The sequence below is a fragment of the Myxocyprinus asiaticus genome, chromosome 16 (assembly GCF_019703515.2).
Source record: "Myxocyprinus asiaticus isolate MX2 ecotype Aquarium Trade chromosome 16, UBuf_Myxa_2, whole genome shotgun sequence".
In the NCBI taxonomy this organism is placed as follows: Eukaryota; Metazoa; Chordata; class Actinopteri; order Cypriniformes; family Catostomidae; genus Myxocyprinus; species Myxocyprinus asiaticus.
Window position 1 is genome coordinate 1,409,954 of NC_059359.1, and position 25,884 is coordinate 1,435,837.

The 25,884-nt window shown below is 39.4% G+C and overlaps 1 protein-coding gene across 4 annotated transcripts in view; it reads left to right on the plus strand.

Annotated features, from left to right (window-relative positions):
• LOC127453655 (cyclin-dependent kinase 14-like) overlaps positions 1-25,884 on the plus strand; it is a 334,552-nt gene that overhangs the window by 81,525 nt on the left and 227,143 nt on the right. For all 4 annotated transcript variants that reach the window (XR_007899434.1, XR_007899433.1, XM_051720217.1 and 1 more), the window contains 4 exons: positions 10,358-10,452; positions 13,647-13,726; positions 17,805-17,899; positions 25,164-25,226. Coding sequence is in view for 2 of the 4 variants with exons in the window: in XM_051720217.1 (XP_051576177.1) it covers positions 10,358-10,452; positions 13,647-13,726; positions 17,805-17,899; positions 25,164-25,226 (333 nt within the window). In the remaining 2 variants the exon portion in view is untranslated. The remainder of the gene's footprint in view (positions 1-10,357; positions 10,453-13,646; positions 13,727-17,804; positions 17,900-25,163; positions 25,227-25,884) is intronic.

Here is a 25,884-nt window from a genome sequence, read left to right on the forward strand (position 1 = left end):
AACTTTTAACGACCAAACTCAGCAAATGCGATCCGAGGTAAAGAGGGTTCGATTTAAACAATTTAAAAGTTTTAATGTTCAAAAGCTCGTTTTCTGAAAGTGAACTTATTGGACAAATAGTTCTGATAGTTTATAGTCTTGAAGAGTAGAAAATGTAATTCAGCCGACTTTTTGCGTCTACAGAACATGGTACGGCTAATTTTTGTGTTTAAAGTTTGTGTAAAGAAAAGGCATATATAGGTTTAAAAAAAATAAATAAAAGAAATTATATATATATATATATATATATGTAATTTATTTATTTTTTGGGGGGTAATTTATTTTTTTAATTTATTTAATTTAATACAGGGAATTTTGTCGGCATTTTTTCAAAAGCTAAACAATAATTTTATAGAATTGGGCTATATGGTGTTTCAAAAAAGCACACTGATGTTTTTCTCCTTGTATTGTGTATTTATTTTAAATTTTAAACATCTTTGTGCACAGACATTATATGTTTTTTGTATTGTGGGCTAATTCCGTGACTGCCGTCTATTATTTTGAATGGTGTGGAAAAGCCACTTTAATAAATAAACGGATGTCTACCATGATTAAATTAATCGCAAACAGTGGCCATTCATTTGTTCTGCGTGTGCATGATACAAGATATTTGTGTTGGCACTCCTGGAAGTGTCATGTTTGCAGTGATCAGATTTTTATGCCGTTAAGATCAATCCATAATCACGTACAATAAATTGGCTTTTAAGGATCCTATACCTTGTCGTCATGATTTACAGGCTAACGATTGGAGCAAATTGTGTCATGTGACACTACATTTTTGCGTTAATGCCAATTTTCTCGACAAAAACTGTTTCCAAACTAGTTTTTCGCGACATTTGATGTATCGACATAGAGTTTATGCGCTAGAGTCAACCGGTCGACACTTGTGAAATTTTAGCGATAATTTGCATTTCCATCAGCTCTATTTTGATGCGCTAAAATGTTTTTCGCAAAAAATCCTTGGATGGAAACTTAGTTAATGTAAAGAAAACTTTTCAATTTTTTTATGATACATTCTGACACTCTCAGCCCAAGAAATTGCTAAAAAAAAATAACAAAAAAAATTGTCAAATTTTTTTATTTTTTTTTCTTATTTACATAGACACCTGACAATTAAGTTGGTGTTGCTTATATGCCGCATTTTCACTTTTTAACTTCATGAAAGATAAACGGAACATAAAATATCACACATCATTACTTAGAGGAGGTGATTATCTTTCAAACGAGTCCAGATACAAGATAATCAGATGCACAGATCATTAGATAATCCACATGAAGCACAATGTTACATATGACCACCAGGAGATGGCGCCAAATTCACGCCACAGACTCGATGACTCAAATGACACAGAATGAAACTCATTCTGTGAAATCTCATTACTAAAATCATGTCTGCATGCTATACAAACCTTTAGTCATTGTTGTGTTAGCATGTGTAATTAGTTCTTATGTACAGTTATTATGTTTTATTTGTTTGAAGAGGCTTTTGGACACTAGGATAAATTATTTTTGTAATGTTATAACTTTTGATTGCTTTGTCGTATCAACACAACATTTGTCTCAGATACAGTTGACATGATTGGGAACAAAATTAAAGCAGTTTTTTGCAGCCACCTTATTTGCACCCAGAGATATATAATGTCAAATAAGAGAAATAAAAAAAGTAAGTAAGTTTCATAGGCTGAGAGTTTCAGAATGTATCATAATCTATATCATTAAAAAAATCTAAAAGTTTTCTTTACAATGATACTAAACACTTGACCCTCCTTGTTTTTTTGTCAAGTTATAAGCCTTTAATTTTGGATATGCTGAAACAGGAAGTCTTTAAAAATACCTTCAGAGCTTAAAGGGTTAAACTAGATTGCGGGAAGATTGCACAGCCTATTTTTAAGGTTTACGCATTTCAAAATTCGATCAAATTGGATTTGTGTAATTTTTAACCAAATTAAATTAATAAAACGAAAAAATATTATTATTTTTTTTTATTTAATTTATTTTAAGATGTAAATTTTTTAATGAAACTGAAATGCATAAAACCGTATAAGGAGAAAAATATGGACAAGATATTGCACACAAACGTCATTGGTTCTTTCTTGTCACCGCGGCAAATTTGTATGTGTGAAAGTGAACAAGATTTAAGAACGGGACGGTCTTCCACACCTCAGAGGGGGTGTGTCCCACACTTTGAGAGCTACTGCTATAGGACAATCTGTAAAGCTTGTTGAGTGAGCGACAGTGACCAAGAATGGGTTATTTCTCAGACACCGTGGTAGAAATATCTACAGCGCTAGCAGCCACATGGCCTTGTTAATGGTTTTAGAAACAGAGGCAGAACATGATGTCATTGAGCGTTACAGAACAAAGGAAATCCACTGAGAGCATCTGTAATGGTTTGTTGAGTCTCAAACGTCTCGCTCATTAATAGCTAATGGCTCACCGCACATGATCCTGTAACCTTTAGTGCCTGTGTGAGTCGAGATCAGCAGCGATGGAAATGTCACTCAGTCAAAATAGAAGTGTAACACAGCTCTGAAAAGCTCAAAGATAGTCAGAGGGATTTAGACTTCATTCACACTGAGATTTTTAGACTGACCAACTGCTGTTATAACTTACATGTTGCCAGATCTTATTCTTTTCTGTTCAGACTGCAGTCGCATTTGTTAGCACGTCTGCATTAGTTGTCATAGTGACGATGCAAAGCTGCGTAGGTTCACCATGCGTGAGAGTTTAGCAATGGATGCTTGGCCATTGATTATGTTTTTCATGTGGGCAGTAACCAACTATGAAGATGGCGTAAAAAACGGGAAAGGTGGCATATACAATGTTTGTTGCTGCTAGGGTTGACAACTGTTCAGTTTTAGCCGGGACGTCCTGTATTTTGGTCGATATTATGATGCCTATAGTACATGACATATGGATGTTTCATTCAGAAGTGATCATACCAATGTCCTATTCTCCTCAAAGTCTTTACCTTCAACTGTGAGAGATTCCGAGGGCTGAAAGGTCATTTTGAACTCACTTTTGAAGTCATTATTTATGCCGTTTGGAATGCAGTATATGTCTTCTTGTCGCAATTCTATGGAGGACTGAATGTGACAAATAAATAAACAGAAATATATTTGCAATGAAATGTAAAAAATGAAAATGTGTACTTATAAATAAATAAATACATGTTTAAATCTCACATAAATTATTATTTATACATTTATTTAATTATTTATGCATTATTGTATTTATTTCTCATTACCATATGGACAAAAAAAATGTAGAAATACATAAATGTGGAAATAAATTAATGTGGAAATAAATAAATGTGAAAGTAAAAACATGTATAAATAAACATGTAAATAGATAAATGTATACATAAAGAAATGAGTAAAATAAATATATGTGGAAATAAATAGATGTGAAAGTGAAAACCTGTATAAATAAATGTAGAAATAGATAAATGTATACATAAATAAGTAAAATAAATATATGTGGAAATAAATGTGAAAGTGAAAACATGTATAAATAAACGTGTAAATAGATATATGTATACATATGTAAAATAAATAAATGTGGAAATAAACAGATGTGGAAATAAAAAAGTGTGAAAGTAAAACGTATAAATAAATGTGGAAATAAATAAATACTATGTCTAAATTTATGTCTGATTAAACAATATTTATTTTATTTCTAAATTCACTTTTTTTTTTTTTTTTTTTTTTTTTGCAAATGTATTTTTAATATTGTCACATTCGGTCCTCCATACAAAACCAGACATAACAACCCATTGCGCACAATGAATGACAAATAAAAAAAATCAATCAATAAAATAAACACATGAAATACGATGTGACTGTTCAGACTGAGACACATTGACAAAAATCGGATTTTAATCGGATTTCAAACCACCTACAAAACATATTTAAATCAGATAAGACAAAAAAAAAAAAAAAATTCTGCCTGTGTGAACGCAGCTTTAATTCTGAGTGCTGTCAGTGTCACGTGTCTCTTTGAAATAAAAAAGAGTTTGACATGCTTCCTTTGAGCAATGGTTATTGATTAAAAAATGTTTATGAATCTCACAAAAACATGTTTAGGTTACATTTTAACACACTGAGTAAATTAATGAGTCAAAATTAAGATGTTAAGAATCACAGTTGATATTACTTCCAGTTCTAGGAATTCCACAAAAACAGAAAATGTGCATAATGTAAATGGTATACATGCTTTGTACTGCTGAAACATCTGCCCTCTACATTGTAAATCACTCGCATATGCGACCAAATTTTGCGCTATGTGACTAAAATGTCTGTTATTAGCCACTCGTCAGTGATTGAGTTGTGTAGTGGTGAAGCATTTAAGCGCTGCAATCCTTTTACTGAATGCATATTTATGACTATAAATAGATAAAGCGTCACCATCACTTTAGTTGAGCAATATTATGCCATAGTTACATTTACACTGCATATATCAACGTCAATTCTGATTTTGCTTTAACTTTTCCACGGTCTGTTTTCACAACATTCTCCGTTTTACAGCACGGCTACAGACCAGTGACACGCCTGTTTGACGTCTGTTAGAAGGTAAAATTGTTGCAAAACTCGATAGCTTGTAGATTTCAAGTATTTGTACACGTTAAGTCAATACACATTATGTGAGGAACGTTTGCTTTGATTCGTGTGTCCAAAGATCTATGCACTCCGTTTTAAGTTCATGTCTCTTTTAATACCTTTTCTGTTATTTACAGTCAGTTGGTGATCAAAAAGTACAAAATAAACATTAATTTTAATCATGCATTGCACTAATCAGGGAAAACCCACCATGCCGGTTCTCTTAAAGAGACGGTACCATTTTAGTGCTTGTTATACATATCAATGTCAATACTTACAGTCCATATAAACAAACGTGTAACAAAATGTTGTAAGTGTAATAAATGTGTACATATAAATAATAAAGGGACAACAAACATTGTAAACATTGTAAATATTTAATTATTTGACAAAGAGGCTCTTGCAGCATCTGTACAGGGCTTTTTACAAAACTTAATGTTTGTACATGGTATTTTTGATATAGTATCACTTAAATTATTATTTTTAGAATACAATAATTAAATTATTGTAATATGTGGTGTAGCAAGGAGGAGGGCGGGGCCGGGCCGTGATGAATCGGGCCCATGAGAGGGATAAAGGCAGCTGGAGGCGGCAGTTCAGGAGAGAGAGAGCTACAGGCAGCTGCCCTGTTTGCGTTTGTCTTTGTTTTAATTTATCATTAAACATTATTTTGATGGTTCGTCCGGTTCTTGCTGCCTCCTTTGCCTTTTACCCCGTTACATTTGTGCCGAAAACCTGGGAAGGAGGTGGGATTTGGTGTAGTAGAGTCCTCGCCACTACCATCCACCCCAAAGAAGCAGCTGCGGCCATCCGCCGGGGGACTGAGGAGCCTGGCCACCTGAAAGCGGAGGAACGACCGCCAACCGCGAGGGAAGGAGGGGCTCCCTGGGCCACTGCCAGGGGCGGAGGAACACAGCGGGGTCAGAGATAAGACCACCATCCGCGAGCAGGGAGGGGCTCATTGCTGACTGCCTGGAGCGGGAGAACCGCTGCCAGGGGCGAAGGAGACCCCTACCATCCACCAAAACGCGGCGGCGCATTCCGTCCGACAGGGGCCAGAGTACTGCCTCCGATCCACCCGGGGAGGAGTGGCTGTCATCCACTAGAGGGTGGAGGAGTGACCGAGGACCAGGCTACGACGAATTGGAGAACAGGCGTGTAGGTTTTTTTGCCTGAAGCAAAGGAGGGAGGAGTGTGGCATGGAGGGGGGCGGGGCCAGGCCGTGATGACGCACACCCGGCCCCTAATCAGGCTAATCAAGCCCTCGAGATTGATAAAGGTGGTTCGGGAGAGAGAGCTACAGGCAGCTGCCCTGTTTGCGTTTGTGTTTATGTTTGTGTCTTTTTGTTTAATTAAATATTACTTTAATGCTTCGTCCGGTTCTCGCCGCCTCCTTTCCCTTTTACCCCGTTACATGTGGAATTCTATTTTCATTATTAGGTTCCAACGTTGTGTTTTTTTGTTTTAATTTGTATGACATTTTTAAATGGTGACAACAGTTTGTATCATTACTATAAATGCAATTTCATATAAATTGATTGAATGTGAAATTTGTACTTTAAAAAAAAAGCTAAAATGTGATTTGAAATGATAAAAAGCGAAATATGAAATAAAATGTACAACCTCGCGAACTATATCGCGTGGAGTCATATATATGAATACTTATATAAAGTATGTGAAGATGCCCCCTACCCAGTTTGCTTAATGTCTTTTTCAGTTTTCAGGGTAGTACCGGTATGCTATTATGAACATATCCAATGACTTGGTCTGAAGTCTTACCTTCTTTTGCTCAGAAATTCTTCAGAGCACATTTCCTGTTTAACAGGAAGCAATTCATCACCTGCAGTATAAACAGCACCGGGTCGTTAATAATGGTGACAGCCTGCTTTATGTAGGTTATAGCAGAATGAAGTCATCTGTGTATAATTTCTGGCGCTGACCCACAATAACTGACCCATAAGCCTGGTGACCTCACATCTGGTGCAGCCACTGGGCAACACATGTTTGCAGGGTGACCTGAGCGACATCACTGGAGATTAAATGCATTTTACGGATCATTATATGCATGAAAAAGAAAAACAGCCAATGAGCATTCTGTACTTTGATAAAGAACTACTGTTTGATTGATGATGATTTCATCTCAATCTACAATCCATACCCCATAATGACAAAGCAAAAAACATATTTTTGATAACTTTGCAAATTTATTAAAAAGAAAAAAAACTGAAATATCACATTGACGTAAGTATTCAGACCCTTTGCTATGACACTTGAAATTTATCTCAGGTGCATCCCATTTCTCTGGATCATCTTTGAGATGTTTCTACACTTTGATTTGAGTCCACCTGTGGCAAATTCAATTGATTGGACATGATTAGGAAAGGCACACACCTGTCTATATAAGGTTTTATAGCTGAAAATGCATATCAGAGCAAAAACCAAGCCATGAGATCAAAGGAACTGCCTGCAGAGCTCAGAGACAGGATTGTGTTGAGGCACAGATCTGGGGAAGGCTAAAAAAAGTTTGGCTGCATTGAAGGTTCCCAAGAGCACAGTGGCCTCCATAATTCTTAAAGGGAAGAAGTTTGGAACAACCAGGAGTCTTGCTAGAGCTGGCCACCCTGAGAAGAGCCTTTGTAAGAGAGGTGACCAAGAACCCAATGGTCACTCTGGTTGAGCTCCAGAGATCATGTGTGGAGATGGGAGAAACTTGCAGAAAGACAACCATCACTGCAACACTCCACCGATCTGGACTTTATGGCAGAGTGGCCAGACGGAAGCCTCTCCTCAGTGTAAGACACATAAAAAAGCACCTAAAGGACTCTCAGACTGTGAGAAACAAGATTCTCTGGTTTGATAAAATGAAGATTGAACTGTTTGGCCTCAATTCCAAGCATCATGTCTGGAGGAAACCAGGCACCGCTCATCACCTGCTCAATACCATCCCAACGGTGAAGCATGGTGGTGGCAGCATCATGCTGTGGGGGTGTTTTTCAGCCGCAGGGACTGGGGGACTGGTCAGGGTTGAAGGAAAGCTGAACACAGCAAAATACAGAGATATCCTTAATGAAAACCTAATCCAGAGCACTCAGGACCTCAGACTGGGCTGAAGGTTCACCTTCCAACAGGACAATGACCCTAAGCACACAGCCAAGACAATGCAAGTGTGGCTTAGTGACAACTCTGTGAATGTCCTAGAGTGGCCCAGCCAGAGCCCGGATTGAACCCAATCGAACATCTCTGGAGAGACCTGAAAATGGATGACGGTCCTCATCCAACCTGACAGAGCTTGAGAGGATCTGTAGAGAAGAATGGCAGAAAATCCCCAAATCCAGGTGTGCAAAGCTTGTCGCATCATACCCAAAAAGACTTGAGGCTGTAATCGCTGCCAAAGGTGCTTCAACTAAGTACTGAGTTAAGAGTCTGAATACTGATGTCAATGTGATATTTCAGTTTTTTCTTTTTAATAAATTTGCAAAGTTATCCAAAATCTGGTTCTTGCTTCGTCATTATGGGGTATGGAGTGTAGATTGATGAGAAGGAAAATCATTTTAAGCATTTTAGCATAAGGCTGCAACATAACAAAATGTGAAAACAAATGAAGGGGTCTGAATACTTTATGAATGCACTGTACATTCTCTGCTGATCTGCCGTCATCTCAGCTTTGCTAAAATAGTTTAATATTGATATAGTGAAAAATATGATTTTTCGTTACATTCTAACATTGCTGTTATGTTAACTAATACATTTGATACATTTGAGTTGTAAACTTTAGACATCGGCCGACGTCAGACGATCCGTGTCCGCTTATACCGTGATTACCACATGGCCTTGATTTCCACAATGTGAAGAAAAGAAAGTGACGGAATCACTGAATCCAGTCATAAAAATTCCATTAGCTATAAAACATGGAATGTCTCGGAATTTGACATATTCGGGATGAAATAGAATGTCTGAATGCACAAATAGTCGATTTATGTTAGTAAAACTGTGATGTGTCCTAGTGTGATTATTAAACTGCAAAGGCTAATTGACAAAAGGTTGCAATCTAAATAAATATATAATCTGCATGTGCTGCACTCTTCAAAATGAATGTAACGAATTAACTATTCAATAATGATAATATACATCATGACCTCTCATGTGTTTTTTTTTGTTTGTTTTTTTTTTAAATATTACACCCGTTGGGAACATAAAATGTCCTGAAAAAGTGTGCCTTGAAAAGAGTGGGAACCCTGTTTAACCACGGTTATTTGATGATCAATACTGATACCGATTATTCTTACATTTAATGCAGTTGGAAAATATGCTCTTACACACGACTGATGATGATAATTTGTTTATGAGTTTTACATTAACAGATAGTTCATTAACAGACGGAGGTTGAGCATGGTGCTAGCAACTCCAAAGTCATGGGTTCGAGTCTTACGGCACACATGCATGTACTGGTAAAATGTAATTGTAACAGTATAAGGATGGACAAGGTGGCGGCGAGAACCAGCTGAACAGTCAACGTAAAGTTTTAATGCAAAACCCAACCTAAAACAAACATAAACCATAACACAAACAGACAAGCAACATGGCCGCGTGCGTCTCTCTCTCTCTCGAACCGGCGTCTCTGGCCACCCCTTTATCTCGCTCTCCCGCTGATCAGCTGATTCAGTGCTGGTCATGCTCCATCACGGCCCGGCCACGCCCTCCTCCTCATCACAGTAATCATTAATCGTTTTATTCCTCATTCATGATATCCTCCTCTCATTATTTACACTCATATCAAACCATTTTTATTGACTTCTTAAACTGTTTGATTCACAAAAGAGCGTCATATGACAGCAAAACATGCGATGAGACGCTGTTGTGTTTGCTAAATCAGAATTTTATGATGTGAATGCACTTAATTTATAAAAACGATTTTATTACCATTCTTCATAGATGTTTACAGCATTTACTAGTGAGTCTGGTGATTTCCTTATATGGTGTTTTCTGGGCGTGGATTATGATAATCATGAATGAACGTGCACACGCCCCCTATTTACGAATGTTTGGAATTCACTAACATAGACATGGTTTACTAACAAACCGTGAATCCGGCGGAACGTTTTCGGGAAGGTCCATTTTACGGGCAAATTACTCCGAATTTACTCACATATTTAAGAAAGTTTCATAATTGAGGCGCAATGTGTGTGTGGTCATGTAAACGCCAAAAACGTTTTTCTTTTATCGGGGTAAGGTCATAAACAGTTTACGCAGAAATCATTCAGCACGCAGATTTTTACCCGATTTTGCGTTGCATGTAAACACCTATAACTCAAGTGTTGTATGCACGACTGTTTACGTTTTGACGTCTAAAGCACAGAATAATCTGATGATTTCATTGTTTTTTTTTTCTTTTTTCTTTTTGGAAATAAGATGATTTTAAATGCACTCTTTTAAAAAGTCAGCCAGATGCGTGAATTAAATATAATGTAAATGATGTTAACTTCTTGATTTAAAGATGGCCTTATATGCCATTTATATGACAGATTTCATATATATTTTACTAATTAGTGTAATAAAGTTTACCATTACACGATGTCCAAATCTATCACACATATTTTCAAAAGTCAAGTTGCTGTCTGTTTGTATTGTTGTATTGATTTAGTTTTGATATCGTACTGATAAAGTTTTGTACCAGTAAACATCAGGTGACAAAAATCTCATCTTAACTTTGTCTGTTTCAGCCCACGAGCCCAAAGTTCGGAAAGGCAGATTCTTACGAGAAACTGGAAAAGCTCGGAGAGGGCTCGTACGCCACGGTATACAAAGGGAAGAGCAAGTGAGTTCTCTTTGTGTGTGTGTGTGTGTGTGTTTGTGTGAGAGTGTATGTGTGTGTTTGTGAGTGAGTGAGTGTGTGTGTTTGTGTGTGTGTTTGTGTGAGAGTGTATGTGTGTGTTTGTGAGTGAGTGTGTGTGTTTGTGAGTGAGAGTGTGTGTGTTTGTGTGTGTGTTTGTGTGAGAGTGTATGTGTGTGTTTGTGAGTGAGTGTGTTTGTGTGTGAGTGTGTGTGTGTTTGTGAGTGAGAGTGTGTGTGTTTGTGAGTGAGAGTGTGAGTTTGTGTTTGAGTGTGTGTGTCTTTGTGTGTGTGTGTTTGTGAGTGAGTGTGAGTGTGTCTGTGAGTGAGAGTGTGTGTTTGTGAGTGTGAGAGTGTGTGTGGGTTTGTGAGTGTGTGTTTGTGTTTTTGTGTGTGTTTGTGTGTGTTTGTGAGTGAGTGTGTGTTGGTTTGTGTGTGTGTGTTTGTGTTTTTGTGTGTGTTTGTGTGTTGGGGTGTGTGTTGGTTTGTGTGTGTGTAAGAGTGTGTGTGTGTTTGTGAGTGAGACTGAGTGTGTGAGTGTGTGTGTGTGTGTGTGTTTGTTTGTGTGTGTGTGTGTGTGAGAGTGTGTGTAAGAGTGTGTGTGTGTTTGTGAGTGAGACTGAGTGTGTGAGTGTGTGTGTGTTTGTGTGTGTGTGTGTGTGTTTGTTTGTGTGTGTGTGTGTGTGTGAGAGTGTGTGTAAGAGTGTGTGTGTGTTTGTGAGTGAGACTGAGTGTGTGTGTGTGTGTGTGTGAGAGTGTGTGTGTGTGAGAGTGTGTGTAAGAGTGTGTTTGTGTGTGTTTGTGTGTTTGTTTGTGTGTGTGTGTGTGTGTGTGTGAAAATGTGTGTAAGAGTGTGTGTGTGTTTGTGAGTGAGACTGAGTGTGTTTGTGTGTGTGTGTGTGTGTGTGTGTGTGTTTGTTTGTGTGTGAGAGTGTGTGTAAGAGTGTGTGTGTGTTTGTGAGTGAGACTGAGTGTGTGTGTGTGTGTGTGTGTGTGTGTGAGAGTGTGTGTGAGAGTGTGTGTGAGAGTGTGTGTAAGAGTGTGTGTGAGAGTGTGTGTGTGTGTGAGAGTGTATGTGTGTGTTTGTGAGTGAGTGAGTGTGTGTGTTTGTGTGTGTGTTTGTGTGAGAGTGTATGTGTGTGTTTGTGAGTGAGAGTGTGTGTGTTTGTGAGTGAGAGTGTGTGTGTTTGTGTGTGTGTTTGTGTGAGAGTGTATGTGTGTGTTTGTGAGTGAGTGTGTTTGTGAGTGAGAGTGTGTGTGTTTGTGAGTGAGAGTGTGTGTGTTTGTGAGTGAGAGTGTGAGTTTGTGTTTGAGTGTGTGTGTCTTTGTGTGTGTGTGTTTGTGAGTGAGTGTGAGTGTGTCTGTGAGTGAGAGTGTGTGTTTGTGAGTGTGAGAGTGTGTGTGGGTTTGTGAGTGTGTGTTTGTGTTTTTGTGTGTGTTTGTGTGTGTTTGTGAGTGAGTGTGTGTTTGTGAGTGAGTGTGTGTTTGTGAGTGAGTGTGTGTTTGTGAGTGAGTGTGTGTTTGTGAGTGAGTGTGTGTTGGTTTGTGTGTGTGTGTTGGTTTGTGTGTGTGTGTTTGTGTTTTTGTGTGTGTTTGTGTGTTGGGGTGTGTGTTGGTTTGTGTGTGTGTTGGTTTGTGTGTGTGTGTGAGAGTGTGTGTAAGAGTGTGTGTGTGTTTGTGAGTGAGACTGAGTGTGTTTGTGTTTGTGTGTGTGTGTGTGTGTTTGTTTGTGTGTGTGTGTGTGAGAGTGTGTGTAAGAGTGTGTGTGTGTTTGTGAGTGAGACTGAGTGTGTGTGTGTGTGTGTGTGTGTGTTTGTTTGTGTGTGTGTGTGTGTGTGAGAGTGTGTGTAAGAGTGTGTGTGTGTTTGTGAGTGAGACTGAGTGTGTGAGTGTGTGAGTGTGTGTGTGTTTGTGTGTGTGTGTGTGTGTTTGTTTGTGTGTGTGTGTGTGTGTGTGTGAGAGTGTGTGTAAGAGTGTGTGTGTGTTTGTGAGTGAGACTGAGTGTGTGTGTGTGTGTGAGAGTGTGTGTGTGTGAGAGTGTGTGTAAGAGTGTGTTTGTGTGTGTTTGTGTGTTTGTTTGTGTGTGTGTGTGTGTGAAAATGTGTGTAAGAGTGTGTGTGTGTTTGTGAGTGAGACTGAGTGTGTTTGTGTGTGAGAGTGTGTGTAAGAGTGTGTGTGTGTTTGTGAGTGAGACTGAGTGTGTGTGTGTGTGAGAGTGTGTGTGTGTGAGAGTGTGTGTAAGAGTGTGTTTGTGTGTGTTTGTGTGTTTGTTTGTGTGTGTGTGTGTGTGTGTGTGTGTGTGAAAATGTGTGTAAGAGTGTGTGTGTGTTTGTGAGTGAGACTGAGTGTGTTTGTGTGTGTGTGTGTGTGTGTTTGTTTGTGTGTGAGAGTGTGTGTAAGAGTGTGTGTGTGTTTGTGAGTGAGACTGAGTGTGTGTGTGTGTGTGTGTGTGTGTGTGTGTGAGAGTGTGTGTAAGAGTGTGTGTGTGTGTGTTTGTGAGTGTGTGTGTGTGTGAGTGAGAGTGTGTGTAAGAGTGTGTGAGTGTGTGTGTGTCTGAGTGTGTGTGTGAGTGTTTTTGTTTTTGTGTGTGTGTCTGAGTGTGTGTTATCCTAGTAATTAAACTATATTTTTCAAGGACATTTGTTACTTTTTATGTTATTAGCAGGAAGTAAAAATAACAGCAGATAGTCACTGTTTAATTTGAATTAAATAATTTTTCATACAGCTCTAATAAATACAGATAGCTTCTATTCTGGTCTATGAAATAGCATGTGTTTTATAAAATCCATTCAGATGGAGAGTGTGGAACGTATACTTCTCTTGTCACTGCATTAACACCCGTATAGATGCAACAGTTATTCAGATGAAATGTAGATAGTAAAGTTTCACCCAGCGTGAAATGAATTGTGCATCATTGGTGGTATTTTTCATAGTAATGATGTAATTTGTGTGAGTGCTTTACTTCGCTGTGGTCTCGTGTTAAGTTTCACTCCACTGACTCTGAATTGCATTTCATTGTCTTAAAAGTCAACATGAAATTTAAGTTGACCGTGTTTACTTTCTTCAGTCATCGTTCACTTGTTTCAAACCCGTATGACTTTCTTCCGTTGAACACAGTAGATGTACAGACGCTATATAGACCAATATAAATAATGTGTTTGTCTGGTGGTTTGTTTGCAGGGTGAACGGAAAGCTGGTTGCTTTGAAAGTGATTCGTCTACAGGAGGAAGAAGGAACGCCGTTCACTGCCATCAGAGAGGGTGAGGAAAAAACATCATACATGCTTTATTTGATATTTTATTCTAAAGTCCACTTATAATGTGACATTATTTTCAGGACACTTAAGAACATTTTACCCCCTTGTCTTTTTATTTATTAATTATTTTCCTTGTGAATTATTCACTAAAATACTTTTTTCCCCTTTAAACAAAATGCATTATGCATTCAGAATATTATGTTGTAGAAAAATTACATAAATACTAATTTTGTGACTTTGATTTTCCAATTATCTATTACTCGAGTATTACTATGATGTATAAACACTTGACAATTTAAAGTTCCACCACACCACACAATTTTGCCCCAAGGCACGGCTCATCTGTATTCAGACGAAAAATTCATCCACTCGAAAACATAGAACCATACTATAAACTGCTAATAATGTAATTTGTCCGTAAATGTGTTCAAAATGCAGACATGTGTATTTAAAAGCAGGCCTAGTATAAGTTTTTGTCTTATTTTAGTAGCTGAAAGCTCCATTACACAGTGATTGATATAAATATACGAGCATGTGGTGCAGAGATTCTGCTGCCCTCCTGAACTCCACAGCGCCCCTCAGTTTATCCAATGGATATCTGTGGTCAGATATGGTACTGCAACGAGCCCTCATTGAGACCCATTGAGATAAATCTGCCCATAATAGCGTGAAGCCTCCACACACGCTAGGTCTCCGTGGTAACGCGCTCAACAAGCCACGTGATAAGATGCACGGATTGACGGTCTCAGACGTGGAGGCAACTGAGATTTGTCCTCCGCCACCCGGACTGAGGCGAGTCACTACGCCACCACGAGGACTTAGAGCGCATTGGGAATTGGGCATTTCAAATTGGGGAGAAAAAGAAAAAAAAATAGTTTATCAATCAAAAGATAAGGGTAGATGATAAGACATTGTATTTTTTATATGATGACAAATTGTATGTCAAAAAGCCTTGGCTCTTGAAACTTTCTATATAAAATTTCCTGTGATTTAAAACATTATCATTATATCATCATTATAAAGCGGGGGGTCTGGGTAGCTCAGTGGTAAAGACGCTGACTATCACCCCTGGAGTCGCTAGTTTGAATCCCAGGGTGTGCTGAGTGACTCCAGTCAGGTCTCCTAAGCAACCAAATTGGCCCGGTTGCTAGGGAGGGTAGAGTCACATGGGGTAAACTCCTCGTGGTCGCTATAATGTGGTTCCTTCTTGGTGGGGCGCGTGGTCAGTTGAGCGTGGATGCTGCGGTGGGTGGCGTGAAGTCTCCACACGCGCTATGTCTCCGTGGTAACGCGCTCAACAAGCCACGTGTTAAGATGCGCGGGTTGACGGTCTCAGACGTGGAGGCAACTGAGATTCATCCTTCGCCACCCGGATTGAGGCAAATCACTACACGACCACGAGGACTTAAAAGCATATTGGGAATTGGGCATTCCAAATTGGGGGAAAAAAATAAAATAAAAATATCATTATAAATCATTTCGTATTTCAGTACTGTGGAAACGTGTAAACATCATATAGATAGTTCCGTTTCTCTCCCTCTTCTCCCTGGGGTTCTTCAACAACACTTAACACTATAAAATAACATTTGATTTAGATTTCGAACATTTTAAGATGAAGCGTTCTTATTTAGAATATTAGAATCAACATTATGTTCTAAGAGTGCCACCTTGTGGTGGAATAATGCAAGGACACCACGTATTGTGTCAGCGCGTCTGTGTTTGAATAATGAGTTGAACCAGTAAATAATATAAAATAAAAGAGCAAGATCTGCCCCACTTATATCTGTAGTCACGAGCCGCTACTGTTTGCCCCAATACCATTCTTTTTTTCAAAAGTTACTATACTTGTTAACCAAGTGGACAAAAGTGTCAGTGAAAAACATTAAAAATGTCATTTTCAGCACAGAATACAGAATTTGAGATGTGCTGGAAATGACGTTAATCTCCTGTGATGCATGTACGTACACTGTTGGACATTGTTAGTAGACTAATTGAATAAATGGTTAATTCGTTTAACTGGAAATAGAAGGATGAGTCATGCGCATAGCATTGTCAGTAATGTAAACTACTCTGTATGCTTTTAGCAAATGTACTGTAGTAGGTCATCCAGGAATTTCATGCAAACAGTAAATGTGCCTACTGTGCACAATATGCATACTACACTCTGCAAAGTAGTATGGTAGTATGCTATTATAAACACGGGTCTAGTGAGCTGCCTCTGTAGGCAGCATTTAAATAAAGCATCAAATGAATAACAATCAGTAATATGATTTCCATCTTTAAAAATTGTACGTTTAATATTTAATCCAATATATTACGTACTGTAGTGCATAACAGGAATGATGCATGTAAAGCAGATTTCTTTTGTTTTAGCATCCCACAATCCACCAGGGCAGTCTCGCTATCAAAGCGCATCAGCCAGTTGTTTTTGGTGTGCCCTTGAAAAATTAATCACATTTTCTACAGTCCCGCAGATCTGTTTATTATTCATCATGAAACACTTTTAACATGTCGCTCGCACTGTGTTGTAAATGAAAGCGTTCCGAGTGTAATTGTTCATGAATGAGATGAGATTTCTGTGAACTGTTGAGCTTTTGATTAGAGAAATCTGATAAACAGAAAAACTGTGCATTACATGTGCAGTCAGTTTAAACAAATGCTTTGTTGTTAACTTCTGAGGAGTGACTCTTACGTGTAATTGCGACAGGAAACGTCACCTGTGGAAAACCAGGAGTGATTGTCCCGTCCCTGTTGTTGCGGTTCTTTCCAGTTCTCACCGATTTCTGCTTCAGCATGTAAAAGATCTGCTCATCTGCAGCATTTACACACACGCCCTTTGATTCAAGCACATTATTTATGAGATCTAAAGGTCATTTGTTAATGATGAGCACTCATGGGATTATAGTGATTCTGCACTTGTAGCAGTTTAACTTGAAAGGAATATTTCAGTGAGTAAAAAACTGTGATATTTACTCGAGTGTTCTTCCAAACCTGTATGCTGTTATTTTATCTGTGAAACACATCAGGGGGATTTTTTGAAGAATCTTCATGCAGCTCTTTTCCAAACAACAACAACAACAACAACAACCGTTCGCAGTGACCACTTCTGTCAAGCTCCAAAAAAAAAGACAAAAGTGCATCATAAAGGATCATAGAAGTTGTCCATAAGACTACTGTATATCCCAAGTCTTCTGAAATCAAACGATAACTTTATACATGGAACAGACATAAATTTAAGCTGTTATTCACTGATAATCCCTCCCTTCGCTGAAGCTCACAAATCAATTGGGGTTTTAGACAGTCATTTACATAAAAGTCTTACATATTTGAGAGTTTCAGTGGATTTCTTGAAAATTAAGTCTCGTTAAATTATTTTTCACACTCTCACTAGTTGATTTTAATTTGTCTGCTAACAATGTCCAACAGTGTGTGTTTATGCATCACAGATGATTTATGTCGTTTTTGTGTCATTTCCAGCACATCTCAAATTCTGTGTTGTGTTTAATAGAATTCTGTGCTGGAAATGACGCTGATGGAAATTACGTTTTTAACACTTTTTCCTCAAGCCGCGAGTTTGAATCCAGAGCGTGCTGAGTGACTCCAGCCGGGTCTCCTAAGCAACCAAATTGGCCCGGTTGCTAGGGAGGGTAGAGTCACATGGGGTAACCTCCTCGTGGTCGCTATAATGTGGTTCGCTCTCGTTGGGGCGCATGGTGAGTTGTGCGTGGATGCCGCGGAGAAAAGCGTGAGCCTCCACACACGCTATGTCTCCGCGGTAACAAGCCATGTGATAAGATGCACGGATTGACGGTCTCAGATGCGGAGGCAACTGAGATTCGTCCTCCGTCACCTGGATTGAGTCACTACGCCACCATGAGGACTTAGAGCGCATTGGGAATTGGGCATTCCACATTGGCTAGAAAAAGGGGAGGAAATCAAAAAAAAAAAAAAGAAGCAGAAATGATGAAGGCCTGGTGAAAAGTTTCCAATTCAGTTTTAATGAGACCTTCATATAACAAAAATAATATGATAATGAAGGCTGATAATGAGAGTGTTAATAATCAGTGTGTGTTTCTCTGCAGCGTCTCTTCTGAAAGGCCTGAAGCATGCGAATATAGTGCTGCTGCACGACATCATTCACACTAAAGAAACTCTGACGCTGGTCTTTGAGTATGTGGTGAGTATCAGACATGCTGACCGACTGATAAACCAAACCTCCGCTGACACACAACGACAAAAACACACCAGAGTCAAGATGTCAGCCTTTTTATAGATATTTTTAATTTGTTTCATTTTCTGTACTTTCGAAGTACCTCTTTGTCATGGGGGCCTAATGTAGACTTGTTTGTTTATAACCAGTCTGAATGGTGCTTCATTTAGCATTATTACTGTAGCCTGAGGTTTAAAGCTCAAAATGAAACCCTTCTGCCTGAACCGATGAACACCGGGTCTCCACGGGACGTTTTATGCCCAACACTAAAGCTGTGTCACTGCAGGCTACTGGTTTTATTAGAGATATACATATTGTTTATCTGACTTTTTCAAAGCGCTGCTTTGGGACTTCCTCTCTGCCTTAAAATGACACAGATGAACTGCAATGAGAAATACAGGCTTCAATTAAGAGCCGCTGCTAAACTTCACTCTTAACCTCCTGAGAGCCGAGCGTGACTGCTGTGTGCTTTTTCTGTTTCCCTTTTTGATTTGTAACTAGTTGCACCTAATAAACATGCACAAAACAAAAAAACCTATTCTAGAGCAAATAGTTTTCCAACAGCTGTATGTCCACATATGTGGACAGCGGGACTATGCTGTGAAATTTTAAATAACACCAAGTTATAGAAAGACGGACTCGTAATCATAGACTGGTGAAAAACACAAGTCATTTTGCGACTGTTTTTCCCGCTGGTGCGAGTACAGAGTTGGCCTACTCTCCCTCTCTCTCTCCATTTATCCGCTGCTGTTTTCTGTTAAGCGATATCAAATGCCATATGCATCAAAAGTGGATTGAAACGGCGCTATTCGCTGCCCGGATCAATGGACAAAGCAGCTGCGCTTACGCGTCTCAACCTCACAGCTCACATTACAGCGCTGCGAGGACCATTGAGAAGCACAAGTCACGGAAACATTTGAATTCGGTACAGAATCCTCTGGTGCAAACCTCTCGTGCGCAAACACTAAACGGCCAGACAAAACAGCACTGACGCTGAGAAAACACCGTTACATGCACAGATATAAATCAGCATACTTTTCACATCACCACCTTTTATCATGAATTTACTATAGGAACATTAACTGTATTGGCTGTAGTATTTTAGGCAGAAATATATTCATAATAAATATTATATTACTACTATAGCTGTGTTTAATTTATAATAGGCTACACAAGGGAAGTGACGGAATATCATTCATTTTTGTTACAACGATTGCAGTTTATAAATGATTTTATTTTGTAGTTATAGTTTTAAATGTGTTTAGGATACTGTTTTTCTTTACAAAAATGCCAAAGCTTGTTTTATAGAAAGCATGTTACATTTTACCATGATAGTGACGATCCATGCTTGGTTTAACCTGAGGTTACCACAGTCATTTTTTTTTTCTTTTCCCCAATTTGGAATGCCCAATTCCCAATGTGCTTTTAAGTCCTCGTGGTCACGTAGTGATTCGCCTCAGTCCGGGTGGTGGAGGACGAATCTCAGTTGCCTCCGCGTCTGAGATCGTCAACCCGCGCATCTTATCACGTGGCTTGTTGAGCGCGTTGCCACGGAGACATAGTGCGTGTGGAGGCTTCTCGCCACCCACTGTGGCATCCACGCTCAACTCACCACATGCCCCACTGAGAACAAACCAGATTATAGTGACCACGAGGAGGTTATCCCATGTGACTCTACCCTCCCTAGCAACTGGGCCAATTTGGTTGCTTAGGAGACGTGGCTGGAGTCACTCAGCACACCCTGGGATTCGAACTAGCAAACTCCAGGGGTGATAGTCAACGTCTTTACAACGCCCCCCCCCCACACACACACACACACACACACACACACACACACACACACACACACACACACACACACACACACACACACACACAGACACAGACACAGACACAGACACAGACAGAGTACTGTTGTAAATGCAAGTTTAAACCACACATTGTCTTATGAACAGTCAGTTATGATTGATTCAGACCGGTAACTCATGAGTTAAAATAACCGTTTAAAAAACTAATTTTCTTGTGAATCGTACTACACTAGTTGTGCTGTTTTTTTGCATGCAGCCCACGAAGACAACTCAATACAAAAACATGTTTTCTTGAAATTATTTTATGATGCACTGTCTTTTTATCTCATTGCATTTAATTTAGACGACGATATCACAACTTGGGAAAGGTTACTTTATAAAATGATTTATTTTGCTGTGGATTCATCATGCTGGAAAGTGATGCAGGAAATGTCAGTTTATTTTATATATATATATATATATATTTTTTTTTTTTTTTTTTTTTCTCCCCAATTTGGAATGCCCAATTCCCAATGCGCTCTAAGTCCTCATGGTGGCGTAGTGACTCGCCTCAATCTGGGTGGCGAAGGATGAATCTCAGTTGCCTCCGCGTCTGAGACCGTCAATCTGCGCATCTTATCACGTGGCTTGTTGAGCGTGTTACCGTGGAGACATAGCGCGTGTGGAGGCTTCACGCTATTCTCTGCGGCATCCACGCACAACTCACCACGCGCCCCACCAAGAGCGAGAACCACATTATAGTGACCACGTGGACTCTACCCTCCCTAGCAACCGGGCCAATTTGGTTGCTTAGGAGACCTGGCTGAAGTCACTCAGCATGCCTTGGATTCTAACTCACGACTCCAGGTTTGGTAGTCAGCGTCAGTACTCGCTGAGCTACCCAGACCCCGTCTGTTTATTATATTAAATATTTCTCCCAATTTGGAATGCCCAATTCCCACTACTTAGTAAGTCCTCGTGGTGGCGCGGTTACTCACCTCAATCCGGGTGGCGGAGGACAAGTCTCAGTTGACTCCGCTTCTGAGACCGTCAATCTGTGCATCTTATCACGTGACTCGTTGTGCATGACACCGCGGAGACTCACAGCATGTGGAGGCTCATGCTACTCTCCACGATCCACGCACAACTTACCACACGCCCCATTGAGAGCGAGAACCACTAATCACGACCACGAGGAGGTTACCCCATGTGACTCTAGCCTCCCTAGCAACTGGGCCAATTTGGTTGCTTAGGAGACCTGGCTGGAGTCACTCAGCACACCCTGGATTCGAACTCACGACTCCAGGTGTGATAGTCAGCGTCAATACTCGCCGAGCTACCCAGGCCCCCACAATATTCTATTTTTAACTGCAGCCAAAAAGAACAGTATTTGGCACAGTCACTCATGTAATGATACGTCATGCAAATTATCCAGTACTTATTTGCATGCCAAAATGTTTTAACGGCGAATGTTGTGTTAGAACAACTCAATGCATTGGGAACCGTTGACGCGATCAGTGATATCGAACAAGGGCCTTGAACCTGAAAGCTGTATAGGTAGCAGTTTATATCACTGAGTGACACATTTTGGTGCCCGTTCACTGATTAGCTTTATTTTGTGGAGGCCCTTATTTCATTTCATACACTCTGCCTGATATAACTGATTGTTTGATACTCCAGGAAGCAGTATTTTCCCCTGGAATGTACATCAGCGAAAGTCTGATTTATTCATGAGAACTAAGCTAACACATATGGGTGTCAAAGAAAACAATCAAATATGAAGATTGGACAACAGCTCTGATATTGATAGCTTTGGTCCATCGAGACATAGCTGAGATATTAATCTGAGACCACCACTGTGATCTCATCAGAGTCATTTCAGTGAGAAAATGCAGTCAGGCCTGAAGATATTCAGTATGCGTTGTGCATCACATGGCTGCGGCCGTATTTACACACGCAGCTTTAACAAACACAGGGTTGCACACTACGGAAATCAATTCATTTTACATGGCGAGCGGTTAATAATGATTGACAGAGGGAGAAAATAGAAACAAAGCGAAGCTTGTGAGTTAGATGGACAGGCGCAGCTGAAGCACGTTTGAGCGAGCGTCTGCATTATTCATAAAAGAAACGCATTAATCGGGGTGCTGGTCACAGCGGGTGTTTGCAGATATCAGTGGCCCTCCAATGCTGCAGAAATAAAAAGCTGAAGAGAGGATAGTGGGTAATTCTTTCTTTTGCAGACACCGTTTACATGCATCGCCACACGACCTGAAAGCCACGATTGCATCCATGCCGTCACCTTCCTGAGAGTTTGCGACGAGGCAGAGAGCTTGTGGCCGACACACAGGAAATCATTTCCAATTTACACGGCCAGAGTGTTGGTCAAACTGCTCTATAGATGCTCTCCGTGTAGTTTGGCCATTCTCACATGCAGTGACAATCAAGGACTCAGGATTGCAGAGCGTTTCAACACATCCGGTTTTGATATCAGCTTTCACTGTGGCGGGTAAACAGGTGGGAAACTTTGTTTTCTGTTCATGACCTTGACCTCATACTTCTCTGTGTTAATGACACCTTTTTGGATACTCTCTGACTCTGTGGTGTCCTACTGAGCTGCCTATGTAGGCAACATTTTAAGGCATCAATAGTCACCCTTATTATGCTCCCTAATTTTGGCCAAATTCTAAAGCCCCTTACACGCATTCAGTGACTTTACCGCTTGATGTCTCTAGTCTCTGTACTGTGAACATGCTAGTGGGCATTCCTGCTGCTGTCGCTCTAACGTTATTGGTGGACTTCACGCCTGGCCATATCTTTTGAAAATATGATCACAGATGAGGCATTTTGCTATTGAAACTAAAGATGACGTGAGCTCCTCTGACACGTCTTCTCTCCTATTGGTTGTCACTGCCAAATGTTGCTCCTCATTTGCATAAAGTTAAACTTTTCTCAACTTTGTCATGTCACACGCCACGCCCACATCTAGTCGCCAGCTCTCATTGAAAATGAATGAGATGAGGTTGCTTTGCCGCTGGACGCATCATATGATATAATGCATTGAATCAAGGTCAGTGAAAAAAAAAACTCTTTATACTGTTTTTCATTCAATATGAAAAGTTATTGAATAAATTCAGCTTTAATTAAAAAATGGACCATTTTACCCAATGTGTTGTGCTTAGTAGAAAGTCCCTATTACCTTTGGAACATTCTAGTGCCAAATCTATTGAAATCAACTATGAGTTGACTCTCGTGCACTTCACGCGAGAAGCGCTAGTGGTGTGATGCACAAATAGTTAGGGATGTCGTGATTTCGATAAATGGTGATACTGAAGTACTTGCACTCATACTTGTAAAAATGCTCCGATACCAAACAAAGATTCTGTTTGACGTACGTATGTCATTGCATAAACATTCAGGGTTTCAAATAAAAATCACCTTATGTCCTAGTGTGATTATTAAAGCGCAAAGGCTGCGATTTAAATAGTGAAATAAATATACAGTCTGCACGTGCTGCACATTTCAAAGTGATTATGTGACATCATTTGAAAGCGGAGTCTTTGTTGTACCAAAAAAAAAAGAAATATAAAATGCAAAACTCAATATTTGTGTTATTTGCTTAATTTGCTCAATGCAACTACGATGCATTGCATCATTTTTTATTTTTTATTTTTAAAAATCCCCTTTTCTCCCAATTTGGAATGCCCAATTCCCACTACTTAGTAGGTCCTCGTGGTGGCGCTGTTACTCACCTCAATTCGGGTGGCGGAGGACAAGTCTCAGCTGTCTCCGCTTCTGAGACCGTCAATCCACGCATCTTATCACGTGGCTCACTGTGCATGACACCGCGGAGACTCACAGCATGTGGAGGCTTCATGCTACTCTCCGCGATCCACGCACTCTACCCTCCCTAGCAACCGGGTCAATTTGGTTGCTTAGGAGACCTGATTGGAGTCTCTCAGCACACCCTGGATTCAAACTCGTGACTCCAGGGGTTTAGTCAGCGCCAGTACTCGCTGAGCTACCCAGGCCCCCCTGCATTGCATAATTTTTGTAATTATAAACAGTAGGCCTACTCTAAACACGTGTAAAAACAATAAATACACAATATAAATATTTATAAGTTGTAACAAAGATTAATTATATTCCCTCACTCCCCTAATGTAGCCTATGGCATATTTAATAGAGCTGAAGTAGTGATATGATAATACTTATCAATCTATTTCTGCCTAAAGTACAGTTATTGTTACTATAGTAAATTCAAGGGCGCTGATGTAGAATTCTGTTCCGAATTCAAATGGTTTCCGCTTCTTGCGTTTAAGAGCTGCTCTGTCCATTGAGCCATATCCATCTACAGAGTCATACAGGTGCATTAGTCAAGGTTGTGCCTCCGCCTGTGTATTTGACGCTGTAAAACCAGATACTTCAGATGCGTCGCTAGACTTCAAAATCAGATGAACCGCAGTACGAATGCATACCAAACCGTTTAATTGAGAACCAACTGATATACTCCAAGTCTAGATAAACGTTTTAATGCAAAGAGGAACTTGACTATAGATTTGATTATTATAACTGATAAACGCCCCCCATTTGTAACCTAACACCCACCTCTCTACTAATTTGCTCTTAGCGCCCCCTGGCATCCTTTGAACGCCCCCATTGAGAACCCCTACTCTACTGCGAGCAGCACATGCAGACTACACATTTATTTAATTAGATTGCAGCATTTTAAAAATCACACTGGGTCATGTAGCGACCTGCTTTTCCTGCTTTTTTTCACCAATATAAAGATCCATTTAAATGGGAAAAAATACAACAGAAATATATCACTAATGTAGAGTTATGTAATATTACTGTAATAATAATAATAATAATAATAATAAATCAATAATAATTGTATTATATTTAAGCAATATCTCACCATATCTTTATTTGACTCCAATGGTGAATTTTGTAATGCAATATTATGTTGAAAATTAATTGTTCTATTTTTATTTGATTCAAGTTTTAATGAATTAATTTATTCAGACCCCCTTTTGATAACTGAATTAAACTGTTGAATACGGAAAAAATTAAATGTTTTTTTTTAATGATTTTGTGACAGCTAATGAATTTATTTTTTACAAAAAAAATTTTTTTGATGTCATTTGGGTTACATTTGCTGTAACATAATAAAAACACATTCCTCAAATCATTAGTCTTACAGTATTGTATTTTAAAACTGCAACATTACAAAAAAATAAAACAAAAAGGTATCATATTGGTGTGTACTGAAAAGGAAATATCGGTCTCCAAAGAATGGTATCGGGACATCCCTACAAATAGTTGTTGCCTATGTAGAGCATCCAAAATCAGTCACTTATGAGGGCTCACTGGGTTTAGGAACGGAGTGCATGTTTCTCTCTTTCACTGTCTAATTTTATACCTCTTTTCTCTCTGTCTAGCACACAGATTTGTGTCAGTACATGGACAAATATCCAGGAGGGCTCCATCCGGATAACATCAGGGTAAGTCAATTCCCATTGTCCTCAGTAAATGATTTTTTTTTTTTAATGTTGGTCATTTTTAACACATTTTTATGGTATTTTACTTCTTTAATGAAACATTTTGAATCAAGTTGGCTACAGTTGAAATGATATCAATTTAAGTAATTTCAGAGCAAAAAAAAGAAAGAAAAATATGGATATATAGGCTTATATGAGCCAAAAAATTATGACCACTCACAAGGCTCATGTCAATGTCTGGGTAGATTAGATGGTAAGGGAACAATCAGTTCTCATAGTCAACGTGTTGAATGCATGAGAAATTGGCAGGAGTAACGACCTGAGCGATTTTGACAAGACCCAAATTGTTATAGCCAGACGACTAGGTCAGAGCATCTCTAAAATGGAGTGGTGGTGGTATAGTGGACTAAAGCACTGATCTGGTAAGCAAAAGGTTGTCGGTTCAATCTCCACAGTCACCACCATTGTGCACTTGAGCACTTAACTCCAGGTTGCTCCAGGGGGATTGTCCCTGTAATAAGGGCACTGTAAGTCGCTTTGGATAAAAGTGTCTGCCAAATGCATAAATGTAAAATGGCAAGGCTTGTGGGATGCTCCCGGTCAGCAGTGGTCCGAGGAGGGACAAACCACAAATCGGCGACAGGCTGTTGTCTCATCGATG